At 38.6% G+C, this 15261-nt stretch overlaps 1 protein-coding gene across 1 annotated transcript in view; it reads right to left on the bottom strand.

Moving 5' to 3' along the window:
- The window catches only part of SNX4 (sorting nexin 4), a 58432-nt gene that overhangs the window by 10594 nt on the left and 32577 nt on the right, over positions 1 to 15261 (bottom strand). Inside the window, exons 7-9 of the mRNA XM_006137659.4 lie at positions 10542 to 10614; positions 8156 to 8217; positions 6408 to 6473 (exon numbers count right to left, since the gene is read on the bottom strand). Coding sequence (XP_006137721.1) covers positions 6408 to 6473; positions 8156 to 8217; positions 10542 to 10614 — 201 coding nt within the window. The remainder of the gene's footprint in view (positions 1 to 6407; positions 6474 to 8155; positions 8218 to 10541; positions 10615 to 15261) is intronic.

Here is a 15261-nt window from a genome sequence, read left to right on the forward strand (position 1 = left end):
TGTTAATAGCCTTTTTTGCAACGGCATCATGTGTTGGCTCACCATCAATTTGTGACCTATTGTAACTCCCAGATCCTTTTCTACAGTATTTCTGTCTAGCCAGTTATTCCCCATTTTGTAACTCTGTATTTGATTTTTCTATCCTAAATGTAGTAGGGATGGGAAGAATTAGTCGACGATCCGATAAGCAAATGCTTATCGGATAGTCGACAGGGTAGTCGACTAGTCACTCCCCCTCCCATCATTGCTATCAGAAAGACCCCATGCTCCACGCAGCGCTGCTGCTTTGAAATGCCATTTGCAGCCCGGGGCCAGGTGGGTTATCTCCAGGCTGCACACGGCATTTCGAAGCGGCACACCCCGTGAAGCCTGGGGTCAGCTGGGGATTCCCTCCGACCCCAGGCTCCATGGGGCACTGCCACTTTGAAATGCTGTGAGGAGCCTGACACTGGGCTCCCCACAGCATATCAAAGCAGCAGCACTGCACGAAGCCCAGGGTCAGTGGGGGAGTCCCCAGCTGATGCCAGGCTCTACATAGCGCTTTCGCCTTTGAAGTGTAGCAACAGCCTTAGGGCTATTGCTACTCTTCAAAGGTGGAGGTGCCCTATTGACTATTCGATTAGTCAATTACTCACAATTTAACATCCCTAAAATGTAACACTTTGCACTTGTTGCTGTTGCAACTGAGGTCTTTGATCTCGGACCAATATATAATGTGTCTATTAATAATCCAGCTCCCAGAAATGTGATTTTGTTTTGGACTGTGACTTGTGTGCTCCCCTTGTATAAAACTGTGAAGTGAAGTACAACACATCCAAGAAGTGTCCAGGCACCGTGACCTTGTGACCCACGTCCAATAATGCATTAGTTCACAGCTTGCTTTTCAAAAGAGGTAGGAAGGATACAAGGATAAATTAAATAAAAGTAAAACACCACACTGGGAGCTGCAGTAGGAAACATGTCTCATGCTATTTTCAATTACCATCTGGTGCATCAAAAACATTTTTTTTATTTAAGTATCAGAGGGGTAGCCGTGTTAGTCTGAATCATGCATCTGACAAAGTGGGTCTTTGCCCATGAAAGCTTATGCTCCAATACTTTGGTTAGTCTATTAGGTGCCACAGGACTCCTCGCCATTTTTTTTTTATGTGGCCACACAAATCAGTTTTGTGGCCCTGTTCTGACTTTAAAGCCCACCGATAACATGCTGCCAAGGAGGTAAAAGAAAGCTCTGGGCTTGAACCCCAACAATGTTGAAAAGGTCTTGTCTTTGAGCTTGAAGGGGCATGGCTGATCTCCTGCATAATAATCCATACAAGCGCAATGGCATCTACCCAGTTTTGTGAGAGCATCATTACCACAGCATCTGTACTAAAGCCTGAATTTAAGGCTTTGTGGGTTGTTTTTTTTAAGTTCCTAAAATAAGAGTTGGGATTTGATAGAGCTACAGATGGACTGTACTTCAGTTGCAGTCAATTTTTTTTCCCCCAAGGGAAGATTTATGACAATGCTAGGAATTGTTCTGCCTAACTCCCACCTAAGCATACCCCTGTGCAGAATTTATATAAAAACTTAAATCATGCTTTGACAAAGTAGTAGGTCAGCAGAAGCTGCACTTCTGACTATTTGAACCCGAATTTGCACACTTTAGGCCAAAACAGGTTAAAGAAAGCATGGAAACCCCAAAGGGAAAGAGAAATGCATGGCAGCGAGCATGCTTGTAGAAACAGTGAAATAAGTGTTTTGGAGCTAAAACTTCCCTATGTTCTAAACCCACTTCACAGTCAATGGCAGTCATGCAGCTAAAATGCTCCTGTTATACTTTAAAGAAATTATTTTAGGTTGCCAGTTGATTATGGAGCAGAAATGCCAGAAAGGCCAGAGTCAAGTTTCTAAATGTGGGGATATCTAAACTGCACGTGGAACATACCAAGGGATCAAAAACAAACCAGACAAAAAACCACCCTACGGATGGCACCAGTACTACACAACTAAATGGCTTCCTAACTGAGTTAAATAAAAGGGACAGAAATATTTGCTTAAGCAAAAATGAAGCAGGTATTAGCGGGAGATGTGCAGAATAGTTTAAATGTAATGTAGGGAACAGGCTTAGATATTTATAATGTACACCTCGTGCTCAGAAAGTATATTCTTTGTGCAGCACTCCATACGAGTTCCTGTAACATTTGCTTTGGAAGGGAGGAGGAGTGGGAGAAGAAGAGGTGTACTGCTCATTTATTTTTCCAGTTGATCCCAGAGGGAGGAGAAAGCTTATGACAATTATACAATCGGTTCCTGAACTAAGAATGTTAAAATGGGGTTAACTGACTAGTTGATGGGCACTTCCGCATTCCCCCTCTGAAATGTACAAGAGCCCCTACTGGAGCCTGTGTAAATTTCAAAGGAAGTATGCAGAACTCCGGGCTGTATGTGGGTACCTGCTTTGAAATGCATAAGAGTCCCCAGTGGGGGCTCTTGTGCATTTCAAAGCCATGGAGCCCAGGGTCAGTGGGGGACTCACAGTTCCCCACTAACTCCAAGCTCCATGCTACACTGCATGCTGCTAGGAGCCCGGGGTCAGCTGGGGAGTCCCTTTGACATGGGTGGAGACGGCAGTTTCAAAGGGAAAGCCACCACACAGCTGATCAGCTATGAGGCGGCTTCCCCTCTGATACTGCAACCTCCGCCCGTTTTAAAGGGGCAGTGGATCCTAGGGACAGCTGGGGACACTCCAGCTGATCCCAGGCTCCCCATGGCATTTCCCCAGAACCCCGGACCAGCTGGGGACTTAGAGGAAGTAAGGGGGGGGGGAGGGGGAGAGATCGACTAGTCAAAATACTATCCGATAATCAAATGTTTATCGCATAGTCAACTTTGTCTTACATCCTTATCCTAAACAGGGATTTCTCTACTACACCCCCTATGAACTCCATGACCCTATCCCCTTGGTCAGGTAGTCACACTGCAATATTGCTAATTAAGTTGCTTTTCAACCCTCCACTGTAAATTCGAACACCCTTCTAATTTCAATTCTTGGGGGAAGACTGTTTCCAAAGAATAAATGGACACAAATCAGACATCAAGAACAGTAACATACAAACGTAGGTAAGCGTATGTCTACACTACCACCCTAATTGGAACTAGGGGGGTTAATATAGGCAACCGAAGTTGCAAATGAAGCCCGGGATATTTAAATCCCGGGCTTCATTTTCAACTTCGGTTGCCTATATTAACCACCCTAGTTCCAATTAGGGTGGTAGTGTAGACATACCCTAAGAGAGCACTTTAGTCTCCCTGGACACAGAGTTACATATTTGAAAGTTGCCAGACTAGACCAAAAAACCTTCAAAAACAGACTGCAGTGTGAAACCACTGAGCTGGAATTCATATGCAAATTGACACAATCAGAATGGTCCTGAATAGGGACTGGGAATGGCTAGCTCACTACAGTAAGTAATTTTCTCCGTTAGTTATTCTCACCTTCTTATCAACTGTTGGAAGTTGGCCACAATCCACGCTGATTGAATTAGCCTAATTAGCACTGATGTAACACTCCCATTTCAGTATGTATGTTTAAATTCCTGCCAACTGAAGCTTTCACTACACACATCTGACAAAATGACCTGCAGTCACAAAATCTTATGCCCTAATATACTTGCAAGTCTTTAAGATGCCACAGGGACTCATAGTAATAGAGAGGTGGCCGTGTTAGTCTGATATTGCTAAAACAAAAGGAAAAACTATGTAGCACTTTAAAGACTAACAAGATGGTTTAATAGGTGATAAGCCAGACCCACTTCCTCAGATCATATTCTGGAAGAGAACTGGCATGCCTCTGGAGATGACCTTTGCCTGTCATTCTTTAAAGCATGGACTGATATAGGTTACCCTGGGTTAACAACACCAACACCACCACCACTACTCTGGGTTAATAACAACAACAATGTAAAGTCCTGTGGCACTTTATAGTCTAACAGATTTATTGGAGCATAAGCTTTCGTGAGCAAAGACCCACTTCGTCAGATGCATCTGACGAAGTGGGTCTTTGCTCACGAAAGCTTATGCTCCAATAAATCTGTTAGACTATAAAGCGCCACAGGACTTCTCATTGTTTATGCAGATTCAGACTAACACGGCTACCCCTTTGATACTTAACAACGTAAAGGGAAGCAGTCCTTATAACACCCTTGTGCCTCTACCCGTGGCTTTATGGTAAAGTGGAGGAGGTATGAACTAAAGGGAGTGTAATCCCTTGAATGAAATGTTTATTCAATTTGCTTTACTTTATTTGATGAAAATAACTTTAACATTCTGACATCACAGCATGGTGCTTGTTGACATCACAAAAGAGAAGCTAGGTAGGTTCGAGTGAGTTTTCATTTATGCTGCACTACTTGCTCATATACAGAAAAACTGATTTGTGGGACTATTAAACATGTAACACTGCACTCCATTTCCTTATTCCTTCCATGTCCTTTTATTTTGAGTTATGACTTATGCAGGCTGAACCTCCCTGGTCATATACAGAAAAACTGATTTGTGGGACTATTAAACATGTAACACTGCACTCCATTTCCTTATTCCTTCCATGTCCTTTTATTTTGAGTTATGACTTATGCAGGCTGAACCTCCCTGGTCTGACACCCTCACGAGCTGACTGGCCCCGGGTGAGGGATTTTGCCAGACAAGGGGAAGTCATTTTGGGCCTACTTGCCACTATCCCCCCTACCGCCCCATTGGGCTTCCTGGTTCCCCTGGACAGCTCAGGTAGGCTACACGTGGGCTTCCCGCCGCTTCCTCCCTCCCCACTTCAGCCCACCTGAGCCATGGATGTTGCCAGACCCTAGTGTCCCTGTTTATAGAGGTGCAACCTGTAATGGGATTTCAACCGTATAAATAAAAACGTTGTAGAATTAACCATGTGAATATTTTTAAAAAACATGGAAATAAATGCTCCCGTGTTTCATTTATAAACGGGATTTAAAGATGTGATAAAATGTTCACTTTTAAACCAATCAACTGCTAATTTTGATAATTCACCTTTAAATTAGTTTCTCCATAAAATTCCATTTGGCAACAGGAATCTGGAAATGTATGTCCCTTACTAAAACTGCACAAGGGCATCAACGTATAATACAGATGTAAACTGGCCTCATTAAATACTATTGCTAACAATCTTAACGTTCTCATAATCCACTTTTAAAATAAAATCATCTTTTTCATGTTTTATAGTTCCACTTCCAAACTCACAAAACTCCTGAAATGGGTTAAAAAACTACTCTACCTGTGACTACAATTTCGTCAAGTGGAAGGAACCAGAGATACACTGAGTAAAAGGCTACATCTAGAGTGCCACTTTGTTTCGGAAAAAGGTATGCAAATTGCATTCCGCAATTGGCATACATTTTTCCAATTGATTTTTTGAAAGAGGCTTTTCTGAAATTTGGCCCGTCTACATTGGGCAAAATTTCAGAAAAACCTTCTCTTACGGAAGAGCCCTTCTTCTTCGTGAAATGAAGACGACAGGGCTTCCGAAAGAGCGCATCTGTTCTTCTGCAAAAATTGTTGGAAGAGCAGACGTGTTCCCTGGATGCAGTGGAGTTTTTTCCAGGATAAAACTCTGTAGTCTAGACATAGCCTGGAGTTTCTCTACTATGTTTATTATTACATAAAAAGCAAAATTAGGCAAAACAACAGTAATTCCACATTGCTTATAGTGTCTTCACTACAGCATCTGAAGTGCTAGAAATGTGGTTTTTTTCTTTGTTTTTTTGAGAGAAAGTGTTTTGTTCTCCTTGTTTCACTCATAGCCATCACTGAATCCAATAGCTATTACACAAACATGGTGAGGGACAAAGAGATACCCTTGCTTTACTCTGTAGCTATTCCTTGATTACAACCACTATTTATTTCAGGATGGTACTTGAAATTATTTTGGAATCTACTATATAACCCTTGGGTGCTGAACAGTTAACAAAAGCTTAAAAAAAATTTTTTTTTTTTTTAAGTACAAATTAGCGTACCATCTACCACATGGTGCAAAGCACTCCTGCCAAAAACAAATGGCTCTCATCAGATCTGCAGTACATTAGAGTTTAATTCCACTGGTTTCTGGCATAGTAGCTTAAAAGAAAAGCTGGAAGAATGCCAAACACCTCTACAGTTTCAAAATAATAATAAAAAGTAACCCCTTTGACTCCCCTGAGGGCCCTTTGAGCTACTTAATACAGTACATGGACTCTAAAAACAGCCCATATCCACCAGTCACTGAAACATTGTACCCAATAGTAACCTACCTCTCCCCCCAAAGTTCTCTCAGTACATTTCTTGTAGAATTCCCTGCCCCCACCCTTAATAAACGTGCATCTGGCATACATCAAACTATCAGATATTCACTCAGTACTTACACATCCATGTGATGGCCAGCACTCTGCAGCCCATCCCCCATCTCCTTTTCTATTGCACTCCATTCACTGGGGGAAGGAGGGAAAAAAAAGCAAATCCAGTGAGAAAAAACAACAACATCACACATACAGCTACAGAAAGTTAATAAGCTGCATCCTGTATATAGTTTCTCTCCAGGTGACATATGAACGGAAACTGCCTCAAAAGTTGTACCTAGCCAAACTGCTTTTTTACCTCTAAGCACTACTGAACAATTAAATAGTGAGACTACTTAAAGTATTCTGGTCAGGAGTTGTCTACTTCATCCCTCCTCGGGCACAGACACACCACACACACAGAGGTATGCTGTTTTATAGTTCCAGTTCAGGATTTTCAAAAGGCGGACATGAAAAGAATGGTGTGTTAATATTAAAGAGATTAAGACAAATACAGTACTTTCTAACAGAATTACAACATAAGGTTCGTTCTTTTGTATTGACACATTTAGTGCCATTATATGCAATACAACATTGTCTATAAAGCTGTTATACCAAATCTCAATATGAGAATGCTGGTTTTTTTAAACAAATAAGAAAATAACCATTATACATCAGCAAATCATCAGATAGCAACCAGCCACATCATACACTGGAAAACTTAACAGCATTCGAAGTAGAAACATTGAAATCTCACTTCTGAAATAAGACTCTCCAAACCATAGTTTTTTTCTTAGCATCATGGTATATTGCTGATTATTTCTATAAATAGATAAATTCACTAAGTCTCCACTCTACTAAAGAAGCCTAGAGTTACCAAACAATCTCATATACATATATAAAAAAAATATGATCAAACGTAATCAAGTTTGTGTATAACCAGAGTGGAGATGGGAAGCACTTAGAAGTTCACCACTGGTAAACCACAGTTGTGTTAATCTGAATATCTCTTCAAACCAAGTAACCCGTGCAGTTATCAGTTATCCTAAAATTGTAAACTCCCTCTTTTAAATATAGATTGTACTTTTAGTTCTCCTCCTCTTTGGGTAATTTATATCTAATATTTATTGTTTGATAATTTACACAATTTTTAAAAACTCTACTTGCTAATATTGACATTTGTTTACCTTTGTGTTATTGCAAAAAGGCACCTAATTTAATTTTAAACCCCCAGCCAGAAAGACATCTGAAATCCATTAACCTTGTGAATTAAATTTAGCACTTGTACAGATTGTATAAGCAGGAGGTTCCCCTTAACCAGAAGTTAGATTCTTTAATTCTCCAGCGAGATGGAAAACTTGATCATGGAACTCAGGAACATAAATACAAAACTATTGGTTAATTCCACTTGTAAAAAGTGTACTAGGATATAGGAGAGAGATTGTTGATTTTTTTGATGTATTAAAATGATAGGGATACCTTTTCCAACTATAGATACAATGTAATAATTTATTAATTACATCAATTAAAATAATAGAATGCATTCTGCAGGAACAACCAGTTTAAAACAAGTGACAGAAAAACAACAAAAATCATGAAGTTAAATTAAAAAAAGGCTAAAAAGTTCTGCAAATGTAAAGACATCTGTGTTAAATGCAGCAGCTTGTAAATGTCTTGGTATTGAGCAGTGACACTTTCAAATGCAAATATTTAGTAAAACAAATATATCAAAGTTTGCATTTCAAAAGTAAGGATAAATATACGTCATACATTACTTGCAAACTGAGCGTCAGGAAGCTAAATTATGTATTTTTAAAACCTGTTCTAATTCTTACCTGAACACTCTCCCATAATTCCCATGCACTTTGTATACACCATAGAGGCGGTCTGCCACTCTCTAAAAGAAACATTTGTATGAAAGAAAGAGTTAATTTTTAGACCAGATTCTTTTATATGCAATTTAATAGCTTCTTGTAAAACATACATATCAAGAAAAGACTAACATTTACAGACTAACCCTTCAGATCTACAGCTGTAATATCTCAGCAGTATACGAGATGAAAATGTTATTTTGAAAGAGCTAACACAAAGCTTTGACTTCTCTTTTAAGATCAGTAACGTAACTTTTTTTTAAAAAAATGATGGTTTCAAACTATACTTAAAAATCACGGTTTCAAACTATACTTAAAAATCACCCGTGACCATTCTACATAAGAACGCCTACTGAAATACCGTCATACAGGCTATATGTAGAATCCATTAACCGTTTTAGTTGGATTACCAACACCTGAGTTAATGTGAGGCGCAATTCATTTTACCTGTATAATGCTATTGTAAATGGACATCACACAGGGGGAATATGTATGTATGTCAGGGGGTTCGGGGAAGAGGATGTATATGAAAACAGGAAGACAAAAAATCAAGCTTCAGTTCAGAGCTGTAGTGAAGTCTCTTCCCATCTCTCATGCTGCATGGCCACTTCCCCATGCCATCCTAACAAAGGGCTTAAAAAAAGAACTGCAAAAGAAAGCTGGGTTTGTTTCAGAAAAAAGAACCTTCAAGGATTTTCCAAACAGAATAAAGAATCCAAAAAGGCTCAAGCCTATTTTTCCCTTCGTAACACAATGCTATAAAAATGGGAAATTAAGAGAGTCAAGCTCATCACAATACTTGCTGCTAAATCTAGAGATCAATTCATGTGTTTGGAGAATCAGAATCCTGCATACGCTACACTATTGGTAACTACACAATTGTTGATCTTTCCCTCAACTTTATACACTGAACTTTGAAGTGCAACTTATTTTTGTCCTTCACAATTATTAAAGCACTATATAAGTCAGTGAGTTAAACAGAAGTTTTATAAAAGCCATAATTATTCATGTGCTAAAGAGGTAAAAAGGAAGTTACTTAGAACACTGTCATACAGCTCATACACATATGTACTGGCAGGAAGGCAAGTTACTGGAGTACAAGCAATTAATCCTCTGACGTGCCTCCACTCGACAGGTCAATCAATTACAATCCTCCCCTACAGCACACTTTTGCCAAAAAGTAACCCCCTGTTGAATACGCTAAAAACTAGCATTGTGCTCCTTGTTACCAGGGTTGTAATTTCCTATTTCCTTCTCTGCTTTGCATATTTGTAAGCTTGTGTTTTCAAGCCATAGGAGACAGCCATCCAGATTCCATGACATGATTGTTCTAATCATTCCAAAGGACATTATTAATTACAGACTGGCCTGTAAGATGAAATATTGTGGGGACCTTGCATAACTCACGTTAATTCTATAACACAAGCTCCACAAACTCTGGAAAACACAATATTACATGTTTATGTTGCAGAAAATCTCATGCCATTCTAACTCCTTTTTGCCACGAGAGAAAGGCAGAATCCTGCTAACTGAATGGTGAGGACTCAACATTTTCTAGCAGATGTGTAGCTCTGGCCCGCTTGTTTCTTCCTCCAGTGGCAGTATACATAAAGGAGAAGTAGTAATGCTATTCTGCTCTTCCCCCTTTCCTCTGAATTGTAATGGAAGATGTATATCTTACTCTCAGGTAACAGTTTACTTTGCACTTCTCACTATTTCTGTGAAATATGCAATGTTATGCTGCAGATTTTGACAAAATGTGCAACAAACGGGTATAAGCACACTCCAAATCACTACATGTCTTGATTATTACTTTGGATGTGGTTCTGATGTATCAATTGAATTCCAAAGATCTACTGCCCCAACTAAGTTCCAACTACCCTTTCTCCCAATTCTCCAAGTGATTTTCATGGCCTTTTAAATTGCCAATATACTTATAAATTACTGCATGTAAACTATTCTACAAGACAGAATAAAGCAATGAGCCAAACAGCATCATCATAAATGTTTCTGGAAGTATCTGTAAGCATTTGTTCAACTAGAAATCCATAGTGTAAAAACAGTCACTCAAAAAAGACCATCAAAACTTGAATAAATCAGATTAGGGAACAATACTGTAGATAAAGCAATTGCTTTACTCCACGCACTTTCAGAATTCCTCCACCCCCCAAAAGTGTATGGTTATAAAAGAACATCTCATCCCACCACCCTTCCAAAAAAAGCTGGACAGTACAACAAACCAACTTCAAGTGAAGAATACAAACATCAGTTTTCTCTATTGATTAAAGAAGAAATTCCGCCTTTTAAATATCGTATATTATTTGTCAGGACACACATGGGAAATACTTACAGCTCTGACTCGCAGAAGGTGCGATATGACAGACTGCAGTTCATCGCTATAGTGTTTTAGCTCAGTAAATCTCCTGGGAACAGGAAACAGATAGTACATCATTAGCTATCACAAAAACAAGCTTTCACAAATTGTAAGATAGAGCCACAACACAACAGCTGGAGACACAGAGCTTGACTTATGTTGAAGTTGAATTAGCTGTGGATTCCTAGAAAAATGACAACAAAATTAAAATCCTTTCTGGAAAATAATTGCACATATGCAAAACTACTGTACTTTTAATAACAGTAAAGGTTCAGATCAATGTATATGCTGTAAATCTAAGAAATATAAACCACTGGTTTTCTCCCCCCATTCCCTGAAAAACTGCTGTTTTTGTTTTTTTAAAGAGCACTTATGAAGTGGAATGTTATCTAACAGATATGATCTAAAAGATCAGGAAGAAACTTCTCTTTTAAAATCCATTTCATGGGTTTTATGCTTATTAATGAAAAACCGTTTAAATTCTTTTGAAGCTAATAAAATATTGCCTGTACTTACAATGTTCCTTTCATGCAAGAATCTCAAAGAACTCTAAAAAACCATTAACTTAGCCTCAGAATACATCTTATGTATAAAATGGATATCATCATGGCCAAGCTGAACCCCAGAACAGTTTGCTGACTTGCAAAAAGCTTCAAGAGGCCAGTACCAAACATATACACCATTTAAGACCAACTTAAACTTTATTTTGAAGCTTTTAGATACATGGTGTCCAACCTGTTCTGAAGCAGTAGCCATACTTAACCAACCAAATAACCTTGTGGCTAGTGTTACAGTAGCATGTTGGACACCACGGCTTTAGATGGTGCAGAGGAATGTGTTTTATCCAGGAATAAGGCAAGGAGTAGGAGCTAAACAACAAGGAGCTAAACAACTAACTAAACTACTGAATAATGAACTGTCACTTCTTGTAGTAGTAAAAAAAGTGAATGTCTAATGTTGGGTTTCTAAATTCTTAATAAGGCACCTCTATATAAGCAGTCTGATTTCAGAAATACTTGAATCCAGCAGGTCTCATGGGGGGGGGGAGGGTGAGGGGGGGAGGAAGAGGGGCAAAACAGGCCACCTATTTAGGTGGCTAATTATGAATCTAAGAAGAAAAATTTCAGCACCCGTTAAACAAAAAATCTTTGCTTATACCACATGTTTCTAATATTTAGGAAATTGCTTCTCAGGGCATCCTCAGAAAAGGCTATTTATATTTATGCCTTCTATGCCTAAAGAGAGTTTTCCACAAAAATGTGTAGCACGTTAGGGTTAAAGTGTACCGTTTCTTTCAAATCATTTAAAGACCAGCAGAAAATTATTGGGAAACACAAATACAGCCATTGATTTACATGGTGGGATTTAGAGGGTAACCCTTTTAGCTTACCTTTTATAAAACATATGCCAGGACAGTCTGTCAGACAGCTGAAGACGTGAATGGCAAAGAAATATCAAGAAAATAAACTTGCAAGGAAGATTTTAGATAGCTCTTATTCCAAACAGATGAAGACTGAAAATGGACAGCCCAGGATGGGAGAGGATTACCATACTGTCACTAAATCCAGGAGACCATGTTCTTCTTGCTAAAATCTATATACTGCCAACTAAGAAAATGTTATCTTAGGTGGTTCTGGGGTGCTTATTACCTTTGGTATCTAAAGCTCCGTGCATACCTGTCAAAGCTGGTGTCATTTTTCACCATTCCTTGACAACCAGGGATATGTAAACTTAAATTTCAGTTCTCTGAAAAATAACTAGGGAAAAAACTTTTGTTTTTTTTCCAATGATTTCTGTTTAGTTCATTATTAAAAATATTCATCTAAACACTATTATTCCAAGCTACCTGAAATTGGAAAGGCAAGCTAGGGATACCTTTCTGCTCTTGCAACTCCAACAGTAAAAATGATAGAGCCAGAACATGGCTGAACCATCCTGTTGAGAATGCAAACATTATCAGGAAAGTCCAAAACTATTTCCCCAGCATCTCAGCTGTGTAGCATCTGCAGTGCTATCAAGAGTAAAACATATTTTAATGTGTTAGGGCTAGTCTACACAAGTAAGTTAGGTTGACTTAACTACATCACTCATGGCACTGAAAAGCTTCATGTCCTGTGAGAAGTAATTATGTGAACTTAAGCTCTGATATAGACACTGCTTGGCTAATGGAAGAATCCTTCTTTCTACCTACCATGTGTAGGAGAGGTGGTTTTACTAGAGCAACAGAAGGCGGCCTTCTGTAGCTGTAGTAAGGGCCTATGCTACAGCAGTGCAGCTGTAGCACTGTGGCCATGCCACTGCAGTATTTTTAGTACAGCCAAATCCTTAGGAAAATAGGGCTTTCAATGCAGATGAAAAGTCGATAAGCTGAGTTAGATGCTGCTGCCTCTTCAGGCTAGAGCCACATTTTAATAGGAATACTACCCATTAAAATAATGCTGGATGAAAATACTTCACCTATTGTTACTACTCATCCTACTTAAGATGAAAATAACTGAATAACAGAATTATTCCTTTTTTCATTTATTGAAATGTTATAATTACAGTATAGAATCTGTTTTATTCATTTGCACAGCAAAGAGTGGCTTTGGGGGCTAAAAGGTTGGTTTTGGAAGTGTGGGAGCAAAAGTATCTTTCACTTTTGATGAAAGATATTTTTGTGCATTGATAGCACTGTCTTCAGTGAAAGTTACTGTAACCATAGTGAGTTTCACCTTCGCAAAACAACAGGGGAGTGAAAGGTATTTTTAAGTATAGGTTTGTGGGCAAAAAGAAACCACAAATGGCATGGGGACTAGGGATCAAGTGTACTACTGAAAGTCACACCGGTATAAGCAGAATCGATTGCCTAATGGGAGTCAGCCACATTGGTATTACCCATCTCTTTTTCATTCTGTTTTAGGAAAGTAGCTAGTGCAAAAAATTGTTATCCGACGGACTCTATGAAAAAGAACAATTCAACATCAGGAAACAATTTTTGATTGGATTTGAAGTACAGAAGAAAGACAACAGGATGTTTGGAACAAAACTGGATTAGAGAATTCAGTGGAAATGTCACTGCAAGTTTATTTCTGAGCAACAGAAGAGCACATTTTTATCAGCACTGACCTCTTCAATAAAAAACACTCAGCCTACCAGAACAGCTTTGGTTTTGTTCCAAACCAACTTCAGTAGTTAGATTTTGAAATGCTGTGTTGCTATCCAACTTTCAACGGTTGGTTTAAATTAAGGATTGGGAAAGCTACTGATATATACTAGCTCAGGGACTAAGACTACTAGCCAAGTGAAAGATACTTTTGCTCCCACACTTCCAAAACCAACCTTTTGGCCCCCAAGCCACTCTTTGCTGTACAAATGAACAAAACAGACTCTATACTGTAATTATAACATTTCAATCAGCCATGTAATACACTTGTAAAAAAAAAAAAAGTGATTTGCCATTAGGGCTAGTGACACCACAAAATAGCAGGAAAAAAGTGTCCAATATTAGTTACTGAATTCCCCAATCTGTTGAATCTATTATATACTTTGAAGAGTGAGTGAGTTTGTGGATTTGTTTGTGCAAAATAAAGTCATACTTCACGATTACACTTACATACCATATTTTGTATAAACAATCCTGCTGCTTAAATTAGCTGAATGCACTACTTTTTACATGGGCTATACTGAATGAAAGGTTAAATATTAATTGAGTGAATATGCTGGGTGAAAGGTTTAAAGAATTATTTTTGTTTTTCACCAGAAAAAAGTCATGACTATTATGATTAAAAGTTCATAAAAAATATTTGCTAACAAAATTAAAATTGAGTCTTCTATTCAACTGTCATTTTAGTGCAATGAAAATGTTTTACTGTTACAACTCACAAGATAATTCAAATTAGTTATGGAAAAAGTAATGAAGCTTTATGAGTTTCTGATTCAAATTTACTGTGCATGGTAATTATTCAATAAAATGAATAATGTTTGAAGTTGAAATACTACAAATTTAAAATTGTTTTTACTTCCCTTTTGCAAGCACATTAATAAAAACTTCTATTACAATTATTTAATTTGTCGAACTTTCCTATAAGTGTAATCTACACAAAATGATTTTGCCCGGTCAACGATGGGCCTTACATGCTAGTATTATATATTAGTCAATAGCATTTGGTTTCCCATTGGGGAGGCTGAATATCACAAGCAGCAACTGGCAAATAAATCTGTTAAATATCGGTAACATCCCTCATATAACCAACTTGATAAATGTTATTCAACAAGCTCTCTGCTACCCTTGCTTTTATTATATCTTATTTCCATTCCTGTCTGTATGTTCCTTTTTCTTTCCAAAAAGAGATTAGGCATCTTTTCCTTAGATATATTTAGTATCAATTTTCTTATCTCAGTCATAGGAAGGATCATTAGACTATATAATCTGACTTCCCATGTACAACAGACCAACAGCATCCCCTACTTCTCTCTTTTGCCTTCCCTTTCCCACTACAATATGTTCTTTCTAGGGATGTAAGCAAGTAGTTGAGTGGAGTACTCAACTACTCGCTTCTCCCTGCTCCTCACCCCACTTGCTGCCTCTGCGATAGCAGCCTCTGTTTGTGGTGGCCAGGGCTGGCCACAGACAGGGGCTGCTGACGGAGCAGCCCCTGCCCATGGCCAACCTGGGTTGCCATGAACAAGGGCTCACACCAGTCCGGGAAAACCG

This window comes from Pelodiscus sinensis, chromosome 7 (genome assembly GCF_049634645.1).
Source record: "Pelodiscus sinensis isolate JC-2024 chromosome 7, ASM4963464v1, whole genome shotgun sequence".
Classification (NCBI taxonomy): Eukaryota; Metazoa; Chordata; order Testudines; family Trionychidae; genus Pelodiscus; species Pelodiscus sinensis.